Source organism: Phycodurus eques, chromosome 1, assembly GCF_024500275.1.
Source record: "Phycodurus eques isolate BA_2022a chromosome 1, UOR_Pequ_1.1, whole genome shotgun sequence".
Taxonomy (NCBI): domain Eukaryota; kingdom Metazoa; phylum Chordata; class Actinopteri; order Syngnathiformes; family Syngnathidae; genus Phycodurus; species Phycodurus eques.
Window position 1 is genome coordinate 48910604 of NC_084525.1, and position 20538 is coordinate 48931141.

Below are 20538 nucleotides of genomic sequence, written 5' to 3' on the forward strand. Positions count from 1 at the left end.
AAATAAAAATAATATTTCATAAAATCCACACACACCTGCCACTGTTTCAATTTTAAACTGTCCATAACAACACATGCATTGGGCCCTACAGAAACATGATTTGCTTTTTTTCCCCACTTAAATGACTTCACGAAGAAGCGTTTTGCTGACCAGATGTATTGATTGTGTGTGGGAGGGGCTATGTGGAAGTCTTAAAAATAGATTGCGCACGCAATAGTGGATAAATAAAAGCAGCGAGCGGCATGTCAATCATTGTTACGGAGTTAAAGTAGCAATACATCTCATAAATACACAAGTAATAAAAGTAAAAGGAATGGTACATTCAAACTACTAAATGTTACATGAGTAAATGTAGCGCTTTACTAGCCACCTTTGAAAATACATAATTCCCTTTTCTTTTTACAGAGGCGTGTACTGGTGCTGCATAATGATTACTACTACACAGATATCCAGGGAACTCCTTTCAGGTGACAAAAAGACACGTTTTGGCTTTGCTCAACGAACATTACACAGTAATGTGTTTTATTTTATTGTTAGCCTTGGAGTAGCACTTTCCAGAGGCCACGGCAAGTTCTTCTTCACAGGGAACGTCACTGTAGAGGAAGGTATGCTATATTGTTTTATTTTTTGTATTTTAAAGCTACATGATATTAAGTATGCATACGGTGGATATATAAAATAAAGTCTGCACAGCTCTCTACTCAAATGCCTTTTTTTTTTTTTTTTGCTGAAATAAAAAAAATGAGCTCAAGCTAAATCATCCCAAAACTGTTTCCACCATTAATGCAAAACTATAATCCGTACAACTCAATTGATAGATAAAGACAATTTAATCTTTTCCAGAGAGCAAGTAAAAAAGTTTCTTTTTTTATTTCAGTTGAGTTGTACATCTTACAGGGTCTATTGATGATGATATTGGTGTCATTTTTTAACATTTTTTTATTTTACCAGGGGTGTGTAGACTTTTTACATTTACTTACTAATCATAAGTCACTCGCCTTCTCTTTTCTCACTGATTTAGTTAACTCTCACGCTGTGATGTGAGCTCGTCATCACACATGTTGAAGTAGCAAACAGAACCGAAAACCTCACAATTAAACAGGAAGCTTAATATTTCTTTAGTGGCTCTTTAGATGTGTTGGCGATATCTTGATCGATGCTTATGTCAACCACAGTGTCTAGCTTCCATATCCAGCCTCATGCATGTAAATATTCATGTCACGGTGGTCTCTTTGTAACGCCATACATATCCATCATCGGGAGCCGCCTGAGCATGACTTGGCTCTTCCTGATCCAATCAGACCTGCCAAAACCAGACACAAAATACATTTTTCACGCATGCTGCATGTATTTAAGAGTGTAGGGCTTTTAACAGCTTCTCCAGCTTAACTTCATGCTTGTTCATTTGATATTTTTTCTCTTTTTTTGTTCCAGGTCTTCACGACTTAGAGCATCCTGATGTTGCCCTCGCAGATGAATGGTATGAATATGGAAGACTTCAACGTTACTTTTCGTGTTTAAATCAACTTTTCAAAGTGAAATCAACTCCATTTGTCGATCTGGAGAAATTTGTTATCATTACACTGGGTTACATTTTTTTGTTTGCTTTTTGTCTTATGTTTTTTTTTTCAACTGATTTAGGACAATTTTGCACCGGATTTCTCTTGCTCACGTCAGGTTTTTATGCCAAGTTGTTACGAGTTTATTAATCAAATGCTACGAACTTTGCTTACTGTAAAGTGAATAGTAGGCATTGATTAAAGTAAGTAACTGTAAATTGAATGTTACGACCTCATTGTTGAAAATTCAGGGCTAAAAGCGAACATACCTGTACATGTAAACAAAAACGTGGCCATAGTTCAAAAATTTGACCTGATTGAGTAAAAACAATGTGATATTTGATTCAGCACGTCAAAATTGTCCCAAGTCAGCTAAAAAATATTAGACAATAAATTTGTTGTTGACCAGTGTCATTGTGTTATTTGATGCTATGTTTTTGATAACCATAACATGGCTTTTGAATTAAAAACACTTTATATAGCTTCCATTATATCTATGATAGGAAAAGTAAGTGACTAAAACACTGTATAACATGACTGATATAAGGATGTTTTTAACTTAAAACAATTTACTAACATTGCAACCGGTTTCCTAAAAATATTATACTAAAAAAAACTGTGGGTTTAGTTGCTTTCCTTCAAAATATGTCCCATGTGGAAAACATTTGTTGTCAATTGGAAGTCTGTTTATTGGTCATTTATTTATCCGTCTCGCAACAGGACATACTGCGATACAGATGAGCATCCAGAGCACCGCTACCTGACGCAGATAGACGCAATCAAACTCTACCTCGGTGGACATGAGCCCCAACTACAATGTTCGTGAAAGTCGACAAAAATCCACCTTAATTTACTGATTGACTTCGTAGACATTTGGCTGGTGACATTTCGGGCCCGTTTCTTTACTGGTCAGGTGATAAGGAGTTGATTCAAGAGGTCCTTTTTGACGCTGTGGTAACTGCCCCACTTGAGGCCTATTGGACCAGCTTGGTGCTCAATAAGTCTGAGTAAGGCACGCACGCACGCACGCACATACACGCACACATGCGGACTAATGTGACGCTTACCTGTCGTCCCATGTTTTTGAAAACATTTTGAAACACAGGAACTCTGACAAAGGAGTTGAGATTGCCTATCTGGGCACAAGGACCGGCCTGTCCAGAATCAACCTGTTCGTAGTACCTGACAAGCTTACGAGCCAGTAAGTATGCCGTGTCTCTTGATATCTGTGATTTTAATACTTCCTCTTTGGAAGATTTGCAATTTGATTACCTTACCCAGAGTACATACTGTCTTACTGTCTTGCTTACTTACTTCCAATAATGTACACATTGTTAAATTATACTGAATTATACCTCGCTACAAGTGTCATACACGTAGAGGTTTTCATTAAGCAACTTGTGGCCGGTGCTTTTATATTCATTTTTGAATAATGCATTGATCGTCTCTGTGCTTTCCGTCTGTCTCAAGAGACTTCCTGACTGCTGAGGACAAAGAAGGGGTTTTCAATGCCGATCACTTCCCCCTGTGGTACAAAAGGGCAGCAGAACAAGTTCCTGGCACCTTTGTCTACTCTCTGCCCTTCAACACAGGTTAGTGGATGACAATGCTGCAATGTTTGTCTGCAAAGTTGCAAATGTTCCGTTGTAAAAACAAGCTATCAAACAAAATGCTTACAAATAATGAAGACTACATACGTTTAGGTCTACAATGTTTGCTTATTCTCCACCCAAACATTTGGTTTCCTGCTACTGTATAGCCATGCATCCCTCCCTCCTCTCATATTAATTCTGTGCTGTGTCCTTGTGGACGCTTCTGATTGCTTTGGGGTGAAATCAGATAGATGAGGAATATTTCCAGCCCTTTCTGTAAGTGACTTGGCCAGAACACGGGTGCACACACACAGCTAAGCTTCATACTACTTCTTTCAAAGGGGGAACTAGTTTTTATCAGTCGTCAGCCTCAGGCTTTCCATTAGCCTCAGCTAATGCAAGAGATCTCAAAGCCTCTTATTTACTGGCACTGACTTCGCCTTGGGTTCACTCACTCATGGAAGGAAGCTGGAGCCACCAAATATTATTCTTCTCACCGATCTCCCTGTGGTCAGTTCAGAACTCATATAAAGAATTTTCAAATGATTCATGAAGTGTGTGTGTGTGTGTGTGTGTGCGTGTGTGTGTGTGTGTGTGTGTGTGCGCTTGTAGGATCCGAAAACAAGAGTGTTGTATTAGCCAGCACAGCCATTCAGCTCCTGGATGAGAGGAAATCACCCATAGCTGCGGGTAAGCAGCTTCTATCCAACAGTCTTCAGTTGACACTGGCTGTAAAATTCTCCTCTTACCATCATGCAGGAATATTTAGCCTGCGGAGCTGCTCTGCGTTTGTCGGCCCCTTCTTCTTTCCCTCGTCCCTTTCCTCTCAATACGCGCTCGCTGCTGAGCGAACGCACGTTCAAAAGAAGGTGAAGGTATAAAATGAACAGACTCTTGCGCCGAGGAGTTTTCAAGCCTGCAAAACGTTAATAGATGTCAGGTTCATAAATAAAGTGTGTTTTGCCACTCCATTGAATTAGCGCAATTGTCATCTCACACAATGACGACACAAAGTGTCTCGTCAAAACTGAATTATGACGGATAATTCTGCAACAACAATTCGTCGAGGACAAATGATGGCACTTTTGCTTTTCATGTGCATCGGCTTTCTCATTCCATCCATCCATCCATCCATCTTCCGCTTCTTCCAAGGTTGGGTCGCGGGGGCAGGAGCATTAGCAGGGACGCCCAGACTTCCCTCTCCCAGCCACTTCATCTCTCTATCTCTTCTGGGGGGATCCCGAGGCGCTCCGAGGGCCAGCTGGAAGACATAGTCTGTCCAGCGTGTCCTGGTCCGTCCCCGGGTTCTCCTCCCGGTGGGACATGCCTGGAACACCTCACCAGGGAGGCGTCCAGGAGGCATCCGAATCAGATGCCCCAGCCACCTCATCTGGTTCCTCTCGATGTGGAGTAGCAGCGGCTGTACTCTGAGATCCTTCCGGATGACCGAGCTTCTCACCCGATCTCTAAGGGAGAGCCCGGACACAGGAAACTCATTTCGGCCGCTTGTATCCGGGATCTTGTTCTTTCGGTCACGACCCACAGCTCGTGACCATAGGTGAGGGTAGGAGCGTAGATTGACTGGTAAATTGAGAGTTTTGCCTTTCGGCTTCGCTCCTTCTTCACCACAACGGACCGATACAAAGTCCGCATCACTGCAGACGCTGCACTGATCCGCCTGTCGAGCTCTGGTCGGACCGGCATCTTCCCCCACCATCGGAGCCAACTCACCACCAGGTGGTGATCAGTTGACAGCTCCGCCCCTCTCTTAATCCGAGTATCCAAGACATGCGGCTGCAAGTCCGATGACACGACCACAAAGTCGATCATCGAACTGCGACCTAGGGTGTCCTGGTGCCAAGTGCACGTGTGGACACCCTTATTCTTGAACATCCGTGATGAGCACAGAAGTCCAATAACAGAACACCGCTCGGGTTGTGATGATGAATTCAGTTGAGTGAATTACCGGTATGTGCAACTGAATTTTCGATACCTGCAACTCCAGTTTGAGATATTGACATCATCATTAAGACTTAATGATTATATAATTAAGATGAAAAGGGACAAGTCAATATCTTGAATTGAGGTGAATTAAAGATATCGTGAACTGGAAATTTGACCACTCAAAATGGTGTTATAGAACTCTTAAACTGCAGTTAAAGCAGATATCTTTAATTCACATAGTGGATCTCTGCAACTGAATGACGTTGCAGATATCTGAAATGACAAATGTGGATAGGAGGAAAGTAGTTGCGGATATCTTAGATGTTTTTTTTGACGAGGCAAAACTAAAAATTACAGATATCTACGACACATATCCTGTCTAGCTGTTAAAAGTGTGATGTAATTTATTGTAAAAAGGTAAGGTAATTAATGTAAAAAGGGCTTGCCTTTGTCCAGTGGGTATTGCCATTCTTCTCTGCTCAATATTACGTAATACACAGATGATTATCGATGCACAAGAATTAACGGACAAAGCTTTATCTTGGCAGAGAACAACCGTTGGGTTAGGATTAACCAATTGGTATAACAAGCGAAGGAACAGAGAAGGGCAAGAAAAGAGAAACATTTTCACGGTGCCTGGCTGCGTTGACATGAGAGCAGTGCATTGTGGGTACTATAGGCCTGGGGGAAACCATTGGAGCAGAAGGACAGAGATGGGAGAGTCTGTGTGGTGCCACAGCTTTCTCTCTCACAAGGAAGCACGCACGCACACGCACGCACGCACGCACGCACGCACGCACACACACACACACGCACACACACACACGCACACGCACACACAGATACATCAGACTCTTGGCAGAGCGGAAAACATGCAGCAAACCGTATTATTTTCTCAGTATTCTTCTAAGGTTGCATCCTTGTGTCAGATCTGTAAAGCTGCAATCCAAGTGCCTCGACTCACTTTAACAAGGAGAACCTATCATTACAAAGGCTGCTGATGTACAGTCATAATGATCATGGCTGTCAGATTGGGGGATGTCAGGAAGAATGATTTTATATAAGAGAGTCAGATGGGAGGGGATATGTAGGCTGGAATGCAAATTTAGCGTGGGCCAGTTAGGGCCAGTTTTCGCCGGCCTGCGTTCGACTGAGCTGTAGACTTGCAAATACACGAACGGACTAACTTGACAGGACAGGCTGATGACATCACATGCCACGGAACCCCGTCAGCCTATCCCGCCCTTCCCCGACATCCTCCGCCCCTGCGCCCCGCAGACATCTCTTGAGTCACAACGTTGCCCAACGCACGCACACACACACGTGAATGCCAGCGTATCTGTTCGGGTGTCTGCGCGCGTGTCACAGCCTGTGCCACGTGCGGTGGGTTTGCTGGCATTAGACACAAAGCACATAAAATGTCAGGTCAGCCGTTAGGACCAAGAGCATCTGCGTATATTTACTGTACATGCTTCAGTAAGCTATAATTCAGTGCTGTGTTCTCATTATGCATATTATCGCAAATGCAACTGTAAAATGAAAACATTGAACTGCAAATGGTGAAACTTGTAGATTTTTAGCATTTTTTTTTTATAGTGTAGTATTGTAAAAACAACTACAAAAGTAACATGATTCTTGGTTTCTGACAAAGGAGTTGAGATTGCTATTTCTATTATGAGTTTTATTTGGTTTAGGGTTAATGTTCGTAAACAAATAAATAAAAAAATAAAATCTTTATCTCCATTCGAGAAAAAGGACCGCCGCAATTTATTACTATTACAAAGTGAAATCCTTCAGAAGGATCATAAATTTAATCAGTCAAAAAGTATGCAAGCGTCTCATCACTCCGAATGTGGTTGGTTCCATTAATCACATTTAAATTAGTGCTAAGTTGTAGTGACCGAATATTTTGTCATTTTTTTTTAATATCGCTTCTTGCTCTTAGTTTATCAGTTCACAGTCCCCCCCTTTAATTCATTTAAAATGTCCATCATTTCCGAATCGCTGGTATCAGTCACAGCCGTGAAAAATAGTAGTTATCTTTTGGCCAAATGCCTTTTCTTTTGTGTAAAATGATCATTTGGGTGTACCTGGAGCACCCATGTGATTTTTCTTATGCAAATCTCCAAATGGAGGATAATGAAAGCTTATATTAACGTCATTCTTTCCATTCTGAGCGTGATTAACGGGGACTGGTTTCCTCTTTTGGCTTCTGCAAAGGAAGTTATCATTTAGTTCTTTTTTTTTTTTTTTTTTAGAGTAATGTTGCCCCCGTTGCGTTGCAGTATTATTGTTTGAGTAGTTTCAGAATTTTACAAATTTCTCCATTTGAGCATGTCCACCTTCTTACTGGTCAATATATGTAAGTACTGTTGTTGGTTAAATATATTTCCATTTATTTTGTATCATACATGCTGAAAGATTGGTATACGTAATTGGCATGACTCACAAACAACAACTCAACCGACTGTTCAGTAAACGTTTTTCATGTGTTTATGTCATTTTGTGCAGCGGTACAATAATGGTAAATAATCTTGTGTACCCATAAAATTCTTATTGCTTCAAAGGAGTTCCCATCATCCCCTCAAGGGGTGTCAGAAAAATATTCTTAATAAAACATATTTTTCTCTGCAAAACTATATCACATTATCGGGCGGAAACAATTTAATTCTCGACAAATATTTGCATTCAGTACACATACACACAATCACTCTTTTTTTGTGTCTCTCATCATGAACAAATGAAAACATTACAGACACCAGCTGCCAACTATGAATTTAAAAATAAGTTTGATATTAGACAACAAAACTATAAACAACAGCTGAAAGACAACCACATTCTGAAATGAATTTCAAATACCAGAGTTTTACAAAAACCTAGAAATACAGAGTATTAAATATAGCCGTCGGTATCTGTGATATGCGCTTCTTGGAGAAAAAGGAATATATTCAATTCAGTACTTTGGCCTGCCCCCGTGAGTTCGCATGGTTGCAGTTCTTTTCAGTGCATAGTCATATACCTGTGGAATTTAATTAGCTACCCAGGTTTAAAAAAATGTCAACTCACGCGAACATGAATAATTTACCACTCTTTTTTTTCTTTTCTTTTTTTCACTCTCACAGCACCTACACACACACACACACACACACACACACACATACACACGTATGTCATCCAAAGATGATTAGGTTAAAGGGTTGAGGCCCAAGTTTGAAGTTCAAGGGTTTGTGTTGTCATCTCCTAGGCAATGGCATTCTCCAGTGGTTCCTTCTCATCTAACCTGGCATGATCGGCGGCACGAGCCGCTGCCAACTGTTCATTTTTCTTCAGTTCCCGCTGATATTTGGCCATGATGGCAGCATAGGCGCAACCGTATACCGCTGCAGCCAGCATCATCAGACACACGATCCCACACACGACTCCCGTGATGATCACTGTGGCGATAGCGTGGCGCAAGTTGACTGGTCTCTGCCTTTGCTTCGTCTCGCACTCTGGGATATTACCTCCTCCGCCCCCGAATCCCTCCCCCATTGCCATCGGGACGTGGAGCGCGTGGCTTGAGGGATGAGCGTGGTTGCCATGGATGTGGCCTCGCAGCAGCCTCTCCGATTCCAGATGATGGATGTTGGCAAACAAGTAATGGTAGCTTGTGGTCATGCAGGCGTGGAAGAGCTGGTAAGGGATCTTCTGCAGGTCTCTGTCCCGCATCTCTGTGGGCTGGGCGCAAAGGACCTCATCCACCACGCCACCTTGAGGGCAGAGATATCCATCATCAGTTATGTTATAATCCTTTTGGAGTCACACTGTACAGAGGACCTCAGTCATAGCTCAGCCTTAACCAGTTCATGGGCTTGAGAGGCAATATAAATTCATCTCGCCTATAATGCCTTTCTTGAATGGCCTCTACAGTCTGTTGTGATTAATGGTAGGACTTCAACCGCCGCCCTCTGTCGCCCCTCTGAGTCAGTATTTTATTTGTCTCCTGCTCTCAGCACACTTTTTTTTCCCTAGCTCCCTGGGTGATCTTCTCTTAACCACACATTCTTGTTTCAAGCCCCATTGTTCTGTTCTGCGGCAATTGTACCCCAATTCCAATGAAGTTGGGACGTTGGGTTAAACATAAATACAAACAGAATACAATGATTTGCAAACCATGCTCAACCTATATTTCATTGAATACACTAGAAAGACAAGATATTTAATGTTCAAACTGATAAACTTTATTGTTTTTAGCAAATAATCATTAATTTAGGAATAAGCAGGGGCGTCCATGAAAAAGCCGTTGCTTGGATGGCAGCATATGTTTCTCCAAAACCTGCATGTACCTTTCAGCATTAATTGTGCGTTCACAGATGTGTAAGTTACCCATGTCATTGGCACTAACACAGCCCCATACCATCACAGATGCTGGCTTTTGAACTTTGCGTCCATAATAGTCCGGATGGTTCTTTTCCTCTTTGGCCCGGAGCATACGACGTCCACAATTTCCAAAAACAATTTGAAATGTGGACTCGTCGGACCACAGAACACTTTTCCACTTTGCGTCGGTCCATCTTAGATGAGCTCGGGCCCAGAGAACCCGGTGGCGTTTCTGGGTGTTGTTGATAAATGGCTTTTGCTTTGCATAGTAGAGTTTCAAGTTGCACTTACGGGTGTAGCGCCGAACTGTGTTTACTGAAATTGGTTTTCTGAAGTGTTCCTGAGCCTATGTGGTGATATCCTTTACACATTGATGTCGGTTTTTGATGTAGTGCCGCCTGAGGGATCGAAGGTCACGAGCATTCAATGTTGGTTTTCGGCCTTGCCGCTTCCGTGCAGTGATTTCTCCAGATTCTCTGAACCTTTTGATGATATTATGGACCGTAGATGATGAAATCCCTAAATTCCTTGCAATTGTAAGTTGAGGAACATTGTCCTTAAACTATTTTCTCACGCACACAAAGAGGTGAACCTCGCCCCATCTTTGCTTGTGAATGACTGAGCAATTCAGGGAAGCTCCTTTTCTACCCAATCATGGCACCCGCCTGTTCCCTATTAGCCTGTTCACCTGTGGGAGGTTCCAAACAGGTGTTTGATGAGCATTCCTCAACTTTCTCAGTCTTTTTTGCCACCTGTCCCAGCTTTTTTGGAACGTGTTCCAGCCATAAAATTATTTGCTAAAAAACATCAAGTTTATCAGTTTGAACATTAAATATCTTTGTAGTGCATTCACTTAAATATAGGTTGAATATGATTTCCAAATCATTGTATTTTGTTTTTATTTATGTTTAACACAACATCCCAACTTCATTAAAATTGGGGTTGTAATTTACAGCTTTTGAAGCAGGCAGCTGGTGAACTGGTTATTTTGTTATATACAGTACATCTACGGTACATGCCAGGGTAGTTCTGCATGGGAAAATAACATGAAAACATTCACCACTGAAGAATTGTATTAGTTCATGATACGCTTGTGTTCTCAATGCCACATGACTTCAGTTTCATTCAGAACTTTAAAACAGGATCTGCTAATTTACTAACATTGGGGAGGAAGCGCCATCCTCCAACAACAAACACCACAAAAATGTTGTATAAATTATACATCAACTGTGTACTACTCAGAGTGCATTATTGTTAGAAGAAAACAGACTAAAGGTTAAAGTGAACAAATAATCACCGCCAAGGACCTAAACCGCTGTACTGTGATCCCCTCACTCTAAAGGGTGTCCCAAAAGTCACTATACGCTATCACTATATTTCGATTCAGGCATCTCTTCGGACAAACGTGAGGCCATCAGCACTTGTCAGCTTTCAAAGTATATCGTTCCCTTGCCCGTAGCTCGCCAGTTGACATCGGAGCCGTGTTGCACAATTGCCGCTTGGCAAGATGTTTTTCTGTCCCCAACTACAATTCAACACCAGTTTGAGAGGCTTTATGGCCATCACACTGCTCCAACGCAAAGTACAATATACGCTATGCACTGCTCTAATGCCAATTGGAGAGCCGTGGGCTAGGGAATGATATACTTGGAGAAATTGCAAAGCCATAGCTAAAATGAAATAGACAAAAGGAAGTGTGTTGTGACTTTAAGGTCACCCTGTACTTACACATTGAATGACACACTGACTTGCACACACACAAACAAACACACTTGTTTTTTATTGGATATGCTGCACCAGGTTTTGTAAGGCTATGAAACAATTATTCTATTCATGTGGATTCAGACAACCCATTTGAGTTTTACATTCTTCTTCTTAATACCAGTAGTTCACATCAACATTGTAATGTGTATATTGTATTCATACAGAAAGGACCTTGGAGTAAACCAAATCATTTTGAGTGCACACACCTTTGAAGAGGTAGGTCTCCAGCCACAGTTTGAGGCCTATAAGGTGACAGTCACACCTCCAAGCGTTGCCTCGTAGCGTGAGACTATCCAGGCGGCCCAAGGACTCCAGCAGGGACCGGTCTAATCGTGTTAGCCTGTTGTGGGCGAGCCCCAGGTGGCTCAGGTTCCTCAGAGTTTCTCCCATGGCTCCGGACAAACCCCACAGGCTTAGTGAATGCACAGTGAGAAAACAACATGAAATCCAATCACCGAAATGATTACAATTCCCTCACGGTCCGATTGGGACAATTGTGATGTCTAACCTGTTGTGTGAAAGGTCAAGGTGTGAAAGTGAGTGAACGGGTCCAAACAACCGCTTATCGAGCTCTCTCAGGCTGTTGTAGGCGAGACTGAGACGCTGCAGAGTTCTGAGCCCCAGTAGAGCAGTTGGGGAAACAGATGTTATGGAATTATTTGATAGGTCGAGAACACGAACGAGGGGTATTTCTCGAAAAGCCATCCATCCCAGGCCTCTGATGCGATTGTCTTGGAGATATAATTCTTGGGTGTCTGGATGTAATCGTCGGGGAATGTCATACAGGCCTCGACCCCGGCAGTCCACAGCTTTGGTGTTTGTGTTGCAGCTGCACTCTTTTGGACAGGCACGTGACAGAGAGAGCAGCGAGAGAAGGCAACACACCAGTATCACTGCAGAGACAGAGAGTAGCGATTATGAATTAGACATATAGAAGCGCAACAAGACGGTAAAAGTAATTTCATCGAGGTACTGTACTTAAAAGCACTTTACATAAACTGCCTAATAATCAAAATAAAACTCAAAACTTCTTGGGTATAGATTAATGCAAAGGGCTACCAGTTTGATACAAACTTCTGAAAAAAAAAAAAATGCTCAAATATTTTGGGGATAAATCATCTCGACCATTTCTATGACCATACAATACAACACTGACCTTTGGACTATAAATTATTATTATTATTTTTTAAATTAGTCATTTACAAATTTACAAGCTTGTTTGAAAGGAGGAAATGTCTGAGTATGATGAATAAAAAGAATAGCGTCTCACTAGTAAATGGAAGTTTGTTCTTTTTTTTTTAAGAATAACACAAACAGCTATTTTTAGAACAGCATGTTCACCATGTTGGTGACCCCTACTTTAGAATCTTCACACTTATGATTTCATCTTTTGGGATAATAAGGATGTCATACCTTATGTTACTGTACATCACTTTCTACAGTCGCACTGATCTTTAACTGCCATCATAAGGCAATGTGTGTCCAGGGTAACGTCGCGAGCCCAAAGTATTATTATGGTCTTAGCCATAACATCAAATTGTTTTGAATAGTTCAACGTATTTTTTTTCACGTTTGCTTGAATGCAGCAAAGGTCTGAGTAAGAATAAGAACGATGCTCACTCCCACCTCGCCAGGCCGCTTAGACACGGCCCCCCCCCCCCTGTGACGTCAAAATCTCGTACTCTTAACCCCGCACCCACTCGCTACCCACACATAAATACATACATAGCAGATATTGGGTGTCTGATTTCTTTTGAGTTGACTTCACATGTCCATTCCTCCTGGAACATCGCAGCAGTATTTATAGCATGGACTGGACTAGCTTGAGGCTAAATGTAATGCGATTCAGGCCCAACTATTGAGTCTAGTTACAGATTCTGAACGGATTGGCGCACCATGTTTTGCGTTATGAAGCCAACAAACTTAAACATTACAGTGAGACAAAGTTTAGAAAGCATCTAATTTGTGGTCACGTCCACAACATTCAACACATCTCCAGTAGAAGCACGACTTCACTGATATTAAAACGTTATTCTGGCTAGTGTGTCAAAAAAATAAATAAAATCAATTTGAACTCCAATTCATTAATCAATATGAATTAAAATGCACCCTTAAAAATGATTTTTGGCAAAAACATATGAAACTTGACTAACTTATGAGGAGGAAATATTGAGCATGATTCATACACATTCATAAACAAGTGTTTCCTTGAAAGAGTGCGCCGACACGTGTGTTCTCCTTCCACCCAGTCGCGCTTGTCCGTATGCACGGAGCGCATAAACAGAGCATCAAGCTCAGTGGAGCATTGTAGTTCCAGAACAAGGTCAACACTGGAGAAGGGCTCTTTGCTCGGATGTGTCCCTCCAGCCCCAAGTAGCTGCATGCAGAGAGGCTTGCTACCGCTGGACGTCAGCCTCGTTCCAACACATGAGCTTTTTTGGAACAGCCAGCGATGAGAGGTGATGCAAAAAAATACGGCAAGAAACAAAACGACCTCAGCTTGAATTGCTGTTGTATTTCAACTCTTTTAATTCAGGAAGAGTTATGAGCAAGGGTAACTTCCTTGGGTCGGAGGAGCTATTTCAATGTAATCTCTTGTTAATATTAGCATTATTAATATTAATTTTAGCAGTAGTGGTCATAGTAGAAGTAGTAAGCCTTTGCTGAATTAGACGACCGTTTATCCAACATTCTGAGAGTCCGCCAGCCCACCCTCATGCACACATACATAATTCTGAACCAAAATATTATTGAATTGCTGTCTTACCTCTCATATCTGCCAGCCGTCCTTTGACCGCTTGAGTTCGCTGTCCTTTTTTTCTTATCTCCCCTTTTTGGGTCTTAGTGACTGACCCTTGTTCGGGTTCCATTAGCTGTCATTGCCGCTGAGATGAAATGTCCTGATTCTCATTTTGGTTGCCCAATATGGTCAAAGAGCAGTTTTTCTTTTTTTTTAAATATATATATTTTGAATTTTTTACAAAGGCTTGGAAATCTGTTTTGGTTTTTGAGAATCCTCAACACTGCCTCCAAGCATGAAACCCCATCAGAGGGACACAGATGACTGCCAGCCAGACAGCCAGTGTGGGAATCAATGAATCTCTCTCTCTCTCTCTCTCTCTCTCTCTCTCTCTCTCTCTCTCTCTCTCTCTCCCTCACTTGCCCGCAGCTTGTTTCTTTCTGTCTCTTTTATTTTCCATCACACTTTTTGTGCTTCATCGTATTTTTTTCCTCTTCGCTTACCGTTGCCTTCATTTTTCTTTTTTGTTTGTTTGTTTCTTCAAAATCGTACGCCTGCTTCTGCTTCAGCTGTGCCCCTTAAATCGTAAGGTCCACGTGCACTTTGACATTTATCTCTGTTCCTATTTCGATGGCATGAGCTTAAAGTTGAATTCGGAGTCTAATACTCAAATAATTACATGCCGTGCAAGAACACATTGAGAGGATGCCCGATGCGGTGGCATGCTCTAATGCTAATACGCATGAGACACGGGCAGAGGGGATGGCAGAACATGCTCCCAGCGCAGCAAAAAAAAACAAAAAAAAAACAAGAAGCAATACACACGAATGCACACATGCAGACGTAGACAAGCATGATATTAAGCTGCTGTGGCAAATCTACACTGAATTCTTTTTGCTAAGCTCTCTTGAGCTCTTGGGTCACTTAAAGGCGAGGCAAAAATGGACAAAGGATGAGGCAGATTAATGAGGGAATATTTCCGTGGTTATTATTATATTTAAGCTCTCAGCATGCCCTTGGATTATGTCCTCTGTGCTATTTGCCTCCTTGTCCACCCATATCCCCATCCGATCTTCGGATGAATGATTTTCCTTCACCCTGCCATATACAAATGTCATTTATGCAGTATATTGGCAATTTAATTTCATAGAATGACGCAGCCCAGGGCTGAATTACTCTACACATTATAATACTTAAATACACAATAGATCACTGCACAGCCCGCTACACACACTGGCAAATATTTGATATGTATTTGTATGTTAAATGCCTGTGGATATTGTCGGTCATCCAGTTCATAGTGGACTGTAATGCATGATTTGTCCATTTTATTATAAAAAAAAAAAAGAAAATACACCGAAACCACAAGCAAGTTTGTCACAATCCGAGTCAGCTTTATTGACCAAATGTCTAAAGACACAAGGGAATTGTTTGTGGTTGTTAGTGTGACTCGCACACTTTATAACAGACTAAATAGTGTAGCGTCTCCAATAGGCAAACCAGATCCAGACTCAGATATTTTTCTATTCAGACTCAGTTAAAATGAAATTATTTGACGTGACGACTGCGATGCAGCCTAACTGTTCAGGAAAATATAATCCAGTAACCTCTACGTACATATACAGTCAAAAAATAAAAATAAAAAAAAGACTTGCTCATATTGTGCAAACTGCCATGAAAATCATTGAGTTGGATAAAATACGCACTGCTTCAAACACTACAAGTAATGTACAGTTCTCACACTATTGTTTCGGCTTTGTATTGTATTTAGTTCCGCACTCACTCAAATGTCCTGAGATTTTACAATCTGGAGTAGAATTCCAATTAACTGGAGGCATTAAGCCGGTTGTCATCTCTTCCTGCCTGGGATTGTGCTGCATGATGGGATGCTGGTGATGGGTGGATTTGGAGTGGACTTTATGACTCTCCAGCTCAGAGCATAATGTTGCACACCCCCACATGCTTAAATCATATCTAGGGGAATGTATTTCTCCCCTATAGTGCAGAAACTTGAGCATGACAGATTTAGGCCTTTTGCACTGAGGTTCTAGCTAGAAGACGATGTGGCTGTTTCTTTATACCTGAAATGCACGTTGACAGTTTTTCATTCATTTTGCATGAGAACTGAATGTTTCCCATCTATCCATCCATCCGTTTTCTGAGCCGCTTCTCCTCACTAGGGTCGCGGGCGCGCCGGAGCCTATCCCAGCTGTCATCGGGCAGGAGGCGGGGTACACCCTGAACTGGTCGCCAGCCAATCGCAGGGCACATACAAACAAACAACCATTCGCACTCACTTTCGCACAATTTAGAGTCGCCAATTAACCTACCATGCATGTTTTTGGGATGTGGGAGGAAACCGGAGTGCCCGGAGAAAAGCCACGCAGGCACGGGGAGAACATGCAAACTCCACACAGGCGGGGTCGGGGATTGAACTCCGGTCCTCAGAACTCTGAGGCAGACGCTCTAACCAGTCGTCCACCGTGCCACTTGAATGTTTCCCACCCTTCTTAATTTTGTTGCTCACAGTCACTACTTTTAAAAAAAAATAATGTATTTTATTGTTTTGGGTGGTAAAATCATATTGTATCTGTTTTGGCATTATGAGCTAGGCTCTCTTTCCATTGCCCAGCATCTTAAATTAGCTTTTCCTCTTGGGTTTTCCAAGTGGGTGGAGAACTGGTGGGCTGCTGAAAGGATCTGGCAAAGCTTATGATGAGATAATCTGCACCTGTTCCTCTGGGCCACAGCTAAAACAGGCCACAGCGGCACACCACTGCCTTTAACAATTGCACAGACATACAGAAGAGCACTGCAAGTCCCCCTTTCATCAAATGATGTATTTGAGCAGCTGAAAGTTCATTACAGTGATCATTAACGTGACCTATAACCTGCAAAAGTCATTTGAACATTTGAACCTTTTCGAGAGGGAAAGTAAAAGTAAACAGCTGGAATAATGTGCTTGTACAAGTGTGCAGACGCTATTATAACCGGGGCGGGGCTATGTTCGGAATCGACCAATCACATTCAAACTTATTTTAAATAGAAGTTAGCACACACCTGCCGCCATTTAAAAAAGCTGTATTTCCTTTGGGGTTAATCAGAGGCACTTTAAATGCTGACAAGTGTGTGCTGACTCCAGTTTAACACGAGCTTGACTGTGATTGGGTAATTCTGAACACAGCCACAAGTTATAAGCGGGTGTGCACACTTGTGCAACCACATCATTTCAGTTGTTTATTTTCACTGAACATGTTTTTCAATTGAATTGTACAGGTTGTAGGTCACATTTATCTTGGTTTTTTTCTTTTATATCACAACACACTGGCATTTTAATGGGGTGTGTACACTTTTTTTTTTAATAGCTACTGTACAGCTTTTGATACAACAAGTGTCTTTTTGCCTCCCTGGCTGAGCACCTGCTGTACTACTACTGTTCTATTTGAGAAATATGTTCATACTGCAGGATTGTTTTTTTTTTTTTTTTTTTTTTTTTTTTTTTTTGACGAGGCAATATGTAATACAGGAGTAGAAAAAAAAGTTGAAACAGGCTCTATTTTAGACAATACCATCCATCCATCCTTGCTATCTTGCATAGTGCGTATCCTGTTGCGTCCGGGTCAAAAAAGTCTATCCCGAATGAGTTCGAGTGAAAGCCAGACTACACCTTGGACTGGTCAGCAGTCCATAACAGAGGCAGAGAAGCACGCACACGCACGTTCAAACCGACACTAAGCGGGAAATGAACCCGCGCTGTCAGTCGAATGAACCATCCGTGATTATTGTAAGCAATGCCGTGTTGAAAATGTAGTCACCTCACCTCACCTCAATACGAAGCCACAATATCAGTCAGCAATATCAGCTTAGATTTTTTTTTTTTTCCCAGCAGAATAAATGCATTTGGTGAGATTATAAATGGATGGATGGAGGCGAAGAGAGATGTGTAAGCAAATGGTGAATATTAATATATATTTTTTTTGGGGACCAGCTGAGATTGGGACTATGGAAGAGAGATCAGCTCGTCAGAGGAAGTAAAAAAACAAAACAAAAACAAAAACTAAAAAAGAGGGAAGGGGGCAATTTCGTTTTGGTGCAGGGGTGTGTGGTCTGGTGTGAAAGTTTATTCTGAGTGTGCCAGTCATATAAAGTACAGCATTTACATTACGTGCAAATGAATATACTGTACTAATGAGTACTTCCCAATAATTGACTGTAATTTACCTTCTAACTTGTTATTTAGCTTCATTGCTAGCAATGGTTGCGTTTTGAACTGTGTGAAATTGTACTGGACCTTTTCTGATGATCTTACTCACTGGCAGTCTTTTGTGATTTTCAGCCGTTGGCATCCAAATGAAGCTAGACTTCTTTCAGAGGAAATTCTGGACAGCCAGCAGACAGGTACACAATCACAAATACGCATTACATACACAGGAATAAGTTGAAGATATGGGGGGGGGGGTGCAATAAATATTTTACTGGAAGCATTATTTTGAAGCGCAATTGGATACAAATGTTATTTCAGCAGGGCGGCACAGGTACAAAATACTTTTGAGAAGGCTTGTAAATTTCTAAAGTCAATTAACTGTAAAGAAAGCAAGGTTGGGTATACAAAGAACCGCATTTCGTTCTCTCGTTAGTACTTCAGGCAACGGTCGTGAATGTTTCCTAAAGGTGTTTTAAATTTGACTTTCAAGGGTTGTGAATCACCGCGTGAAATGTATTTCTTTTTAAAGCATGAGTTTACAAGATAATAAAGGTGAGCACCTGGCAAAGCGGCTTTGTGTGTTTCGGCTTTCCTAATATTGCACATGCTTTTCTTTGCTCTCGCAGTGTGCTGCCCTCGATGGGAAATGCTCCATAAGTTGTGACGATGAGGTCTGTGAGCTTCGATCCGACGTTACCTGTCCCTTTCTTATGCATCCACTTGAACTTTTTTCTTTTTTTTTTCTTTATTTCAACAGAACATAAACTGCTACCTCATTGACAACAACGGCTTCGTTCTGGTGGCAGAGGACTATACTCTGGTTAGACATGCGTACTGTATATTATATGGGGCCAGTAAAGTCTTACACAGGTCAAAATGCATATTGCGGATAGATAGTGTTGGTGATGAGCAAGTTAACAAGATTATAACGTGTATGTGGCAGAGAAGTTGTTTTGGTCCCACATTTGATCTTATTCATGTGGCTCATCGAGATTAGTAGATGGCCATTTTAAGTCAAGATGGCGACACACGCATGAACAACTAATCCAAGTTATTTGGTGAGCAAGCATCAAGTTAAAATAAAAATAACAATTGGACAAACTCAATATATATTTGAGCCAGTCATTTGAGGAATAAGTGCTGCACAGTATTATCATCACTTTGGACCTATACTGCCCCCAAGTGGTATGGATAACGTAATCATGAAGATGGTAACGTACAGGTACAGTAGGCTATTTGAGAAAAGACCTAAATAATTAAAACATACACGATCCTATTATATAAAACAGTTTATCTTGCTAAATAATCTCTGATTGAAATAAATCCACTCAACAGCCTTTGTAGCGGCTAATAATAAACGCTAATAGTACCATGTACTATAAAATACTGTCCTCTATGTCTTTGAAGGGCTTTGAATTAGAATGTTAGAATTTTTTTCCGAATAAACCTGGCACGTGTCAACGTGAATAATGTTCTACCAATAAGACGATGTCACATTTGACTTTGATTGCTCTCGTTCTCGTTCTCTAGTTCTGTCTTCCCTCCATCCCTCGCCCCAGCATTTCTATTTCAAGCCAACGAGTCGAGGTTTGCTTCCGAAGAGGCAACTTCTCCTTGCCTCTGTTCCCAAAGTACTTGCTCATGTGGGGATCCGGTTGTTATTCTTCAATGTGTGAGGAGCGTCCCTCTGGACATGCCTTGAGCTCACTTTTCTTGCGATGTAGAAATAAAGTTGGCTTGACTTGTCACTGTCTTTCAGACAGGGAACTTTTTCGGGGAAGCCGAGGGAGCTGTAATGAGTAAGCTCCTGCAGATGGGCTCTTTCAAGAGGTAAGTCCCATTTTTGTCTGTGCGTGCATGTTAGAAAATCCACACGTCTAAAATCACGGCGCACAGACGGGCCACAGAATGAGAGCATGTCTCCAATGGCGCTGACAGCTCTTAACTCGGCCAATCATGTTGAGCTATTAAGTGTCGAACTCTGAACCTTTGCGCAGCGTTCTTGGTTTGGGGATTACCGCAATGTTTTTTTTTTTTTTTTTTTTTTTTTTCTGAAATGAAGGAGAAACTTGAAATCACAGACACACCGCATCTGCACACATCCTCGGGATACAAAGCCTGTTGTAGAGATGCTGTTCTTGTACAAAAAAACCCTAACTATTAATTTACTAGACCTGCACAGTATGCTGTCTTAAGTTATTTACAACCGCATTACAGTATTAAGTGTGGCTGCCTTGTTTTGCAGTCCCACACTGTAAAATATATAGTAACTATATAAACATATTATAAATATATAATAATATGTAAATAAGGATCATCCCAATTATTATAGGGATGAATCTGAAGTGCTGACGTTACAAGTTGCCAAAGAGGCCT

The 20538-nt window shown here is 41.5% G+C and overlaps 2 protein-coding genes across 8 annotated transcripts in view; one reads left to right on the top strand and one right to left on the bottom strand.

Annotated features, from left to right (window-relative positions):
• Positions 1 to 20538, top strand: part of LOC133413220 (voltage-dependent calcium channel subunit alpha-2/delta-3-like) — a 101395-nt gene that overhangs the window by 69236 nt on the left and 11621 nt on the right. For 6 of the 7 annotated variants that reach the window (XM_061697294.1, XM_061697329.1, XM_061697309.1 and 3 more), the window contains 12 exons: positions 406 to 467; positions 538 to 605; positions 1435 to 1480; positions 2280 to 2377; positions 2473 to 2566; positions 2665 to 2760; positions 3030 to 3151; positions 3764 to 3841; positions 18295 to 18356; positions 18789 to 18833; positions 18920 to 18982; positions 19922 to 19992. In XM_061697294.1, coding sequence (XP_061553278.1) covers positions 406 to 467; positions 538 to 605; positions 1435 to 1480; positions 2280 to 2377; positions 2473 to 2566; positions 2665 to 2760; positions 3030 to 3151; positions 3764 to 3841; positions 18295 to 18356; positions 18789 to 18833; positions 18920 to 18982; positions 19922 to 19992 — 905 coding nt within the window. The remainder of the gene's footprint in view (positions 1 to 405; positions 468 to 537; positions 606 to 1434; positions 1481 to 2279; positions 2378 to 2472; positions 2567 to 2664; positions 2761 to 3029; positions 3152 to 3763; positions 3842 to 18294; positions 18357 to 18788; positions 18834 to 18919; positions 18983 to 19921; positions 19993 to 20538) is intronic. The other variant, XM_061697301.1, reaches the window with a different exon arrangement.
• Positions 7573 to 14687, bottom strand: LOC133413246 (leucine-rich repeat and transmembrane domain-containing protein 1). The gene is made up of 4 exons (XM_061697361.1): positions 13986 to 14687; positions 11727 to 12111; positions 11425 to 11630; positions 7573 to 8844 (listed from the first exon to the last, which is right to left on the bottom strand). Exons 1-4 carry the CDS (start codon positions 14086 to 14088, stop codon positions 8336 to 8338), a joined length of 1203 nt encoding a protein of 400 aa, XP_061553345.1. The 5' UTR covers positions 14089 to 14687; the 3' UTR covers positions 7573 to 8335.

Excerpts from the sequence above, each read along its gene's own strand:
- LOC133413246 (XM_061697361.1), bottom strand. The coding sequence starts at position 14,088 with ATGGAACCCGAACAAGGGTCAGTCACTAAGACCCAAAAAGGGGAGATA. Across the intron at positions 12,112-13,985 it reads ACGGCTGGCAGATATGAGAG|TGATACTGGTGTGTTGCCTT; the intron begins GTAAGACAGCAA and ends CTGTCTCTGCAG. Across the intron at positions 11,631-11,726 it reads CTTGACCTTTCACACAACAG|CCTGTGGGGTTTGTCCGGAG; the intron begins GTTAGACATCAC and ends GCATTCACTAAG.